The 2,379-nt window shown below is 43.0% G+C and overlaps 1 protein-coding gene across 1 annotated transcript; it reads left to right on the forward strand.

The window, feature by feature from the left end:
* The first annotated feature begins 991 nt into the window (after positions 1–991).
* LOC112805354 (protein MAIN-LIKE 1-like) lies at positions 992–2,379 on the forward strand. The gene is made up of 4 exons (XM_025847748.1): positions 992–1,627; positions 1,737–1,814; positions 1,918–2,001; positions 2,044–2,379. Exons 1-4 carry the CDS (start codon positions 992–994, stop codon positions 2,377–2,379), a joined length of 1,134 nt encoding a protein of 377 aa, XP_025703533.1.

Below are 2,379 nucleotides of genomic sequence, written 5' to 3' on the forward strand. Positions count from 1 at the left end.
TTTCTTCCAAAACGATTTTCCAACTTTATTTTTGTAAATACGATTTTTTTTTTGGAATAAACAGCAAGTTTGGTGCCCTCCCCCGCGCCCCCCCCCCCCCCACCCCCGGCGAACAGTTTGGCACACTAAACCTGTGGGACCATTTTGGTTTGTCGCTTTCTCCTTCCATTCTCTCCTCCAAGTTTTGTCTGTTACTTTTTTCTGCCTTTTCGACATCCGTGAAGTTTAGTGTGGACGACAGTCTCAATTCCAGGTTAGTAAATAACAGTCTATTTTTTATGTTAAGTTGGTTTACTATTTACATTTTAGATAAAGTTAGGTATAGATCATTTGTTAGTTAGAATAACAGATTTATTGTTTACATATTACTTAGGTAGACATATTTTTTGGTGTTGTTATGTTAGATATATTATTTTATGTCACCGTTTTTTAATATGGTGGCTATCTATCATCATGTTAAAGAATATAGAAAAGTATATTATTAGATAATTTAGTTAGATGTATAGCATTGTGTAGTAAGTTAGAAGGTAATTAGGTGAGTAATAAAATTTAAGGTTGAGTTAGTTATAAATTAATTACGTACATGACGACGTCAGTTAAGTAGGTTATGCTTAAAATTAGTAGGTTTATCAATCATTTTTTGTTTAGTTTATTTTTTAATAATCTAGTATGTGATTTTATTTTAGTAGGTTGTGTTTCGATGGAGCAGCAGTTATTGGGTTATGAGCATGAGATGTATAGATTGGATTAGGCTAAGCACATCGCTGGAAGGCTTGATCGAGTGGTATGATTTTTTAACCCTTTTTTTATTTTATTATAATGAAGAAAAAGTGAACTTGCTATTGTATGTATTCAAGGTACCGTTCTTTGTTAATTTTTTTCCATTTGGTAGGCGCCTCGGATCTTGCGCACCAGACGAAACTTGATCACACGGCCGCCGAAGTAGATTAGGCCATATCTGAGACGAGCCGGTTTTGAGTACGTCACATACATGGTAGAATTTGAGCATGATTGGTCGCTCGCCTCGGCATTCATAGAGAGGTGGAGGCCTGTGTCCCATACGTTTCATTTGCCATGCGAGGAAATGACCATCACCCTGCAGGACGTGGCATATCAGTTAGGACTTCGAATTGTTGGTGATTCTGTGAGTGGATGCATCAGTGGGTGGGAGCAGCACCACCAGGAATGGACCATTGAGGAGTTATGTGAGCAGATATTGGGTGTTGTTCCTGGCCTAGAGGACAGACAGTCACAGACTAAGTGGACTGTCAAGCTCACTTGGTTTCACAACACGGTTTGTGGAGAGCTAGAGCAGGATGTCATAGAGGAGTGGCTGATGAGGTATACGAGAGGATACATCATGCAGTTGATCGGCGGTATCCTCTTCCCCGATGCATCTGACTCTCGGGTGCATATCAGGTGGCTTCCCCTACTGGAGGACCTTGATGCATGTGGCCGGTTGTCGTGGGGCTCGGCTGTGCTGGCATGGCTATATCGCCAGATGTGCCGGGCCACAGAGCATAGCCAGCGCAACTTGGGAGGATGCGTCAGCCTGATGCTTTCTTGGGCCTACCACCGTATTCCGTTAGTACGGCCTGATGGGTTTAATGCTCGTCGCTTTCCGCTGGTCGAGAGGTATTATAAACACTAACCAAAGTTATTTAACTTATTATTATATAGTTTATTAAAAATGAAAGCTAAAATATTTTGGTTGTTGGTTGTGTGGGTGGGTTCAGTACCGGTCGGACAATGCCACAGGCGAGTGCAGGTTGAGGCAGTACAGGCATACGCTGAACGGGATTGGGATGCTGAATGTAAGTTATTAATGTTTATTTTTAAGAAATTAATGTTGTTATCTGATGTACCTATTGCATATGATTATCTGAAGTTTGACGTGCATGTGTGTTCTGTGAACAGGTTGAGTGGATGCCATATGCTGATCCACAACTGTTTGGGCTTGTTCCACCGGCAATAGCAGAGGCGAATGCCTCGACGGCAATTGTTTGTCCACTGCTGTGCTTCGTTATCGTGGAGTGGCATTAGGTGGACTGGGTGGTACGTCAATTCAGTGGCCTGCAGCACATTCCTACTAGGCCATTGAACAATGACGACATGCACAGGCTAGACGGGAGATTTGGTCGCGGTGAGTGGTTCCCGCATCTGCTTGGTGGCTGGCATAAGATGTGGGATGCTCAGACTGACCATCGTCTATCGATATATCATCATATTGACCTGCATCTGTCCCTCCCATATATCACATGGTACCTGCAGTGGGCCTACACAGAGTTATTCGGTCTGGGTGACCAGCACTTATTGCCTACTAGGGTAGTACCTGAAGACCTGCCCATACATCATCCACTTGCTCCAGACCTGCATTAG

The sequence above is a fragment of the Arachis hypogaea genome, chromosome 6 (genome assembly GCF_003086295.3).
Source record: "Arachis hypogaea cultivar Tifrunner chromosome 6, arahy.Tifrunner.gnm2.J5K5, whole genome shotgun sequence".
NCBI classification, from domain to species: Eukaryota; Viridiplantae; Streptophyta; class Magnoliopsida; order Fabales; family Fabaceae; genus Arachis; species Arachis hypogaea.

Excerpts from the sequence above, each read along its gene's own strand:
- LOC112805354 (XM_025847748.1), top strand. The coding sequence starts at position 992 with ATGGTAGAATTTGAGCATGATTGGTCGCTCGCCTCGGCATTCATAGAG. Across the intron at positions 1,628-1,736 it reads ATGCTCGTCGCTTTCCGCTG|TACCGGTCGGACAATGCCAC; the intron begins GTCGAGAGGTAT and ends GGGTGGGTTCAG. Across the intron at positions 2,002-2,043 it reads CGAATGCCTCGACGGCAATT|GTGGACTGGGTGGTACGTCA; the intron begins GTTTGTCCACTG and ends GAGTGGCATTAG.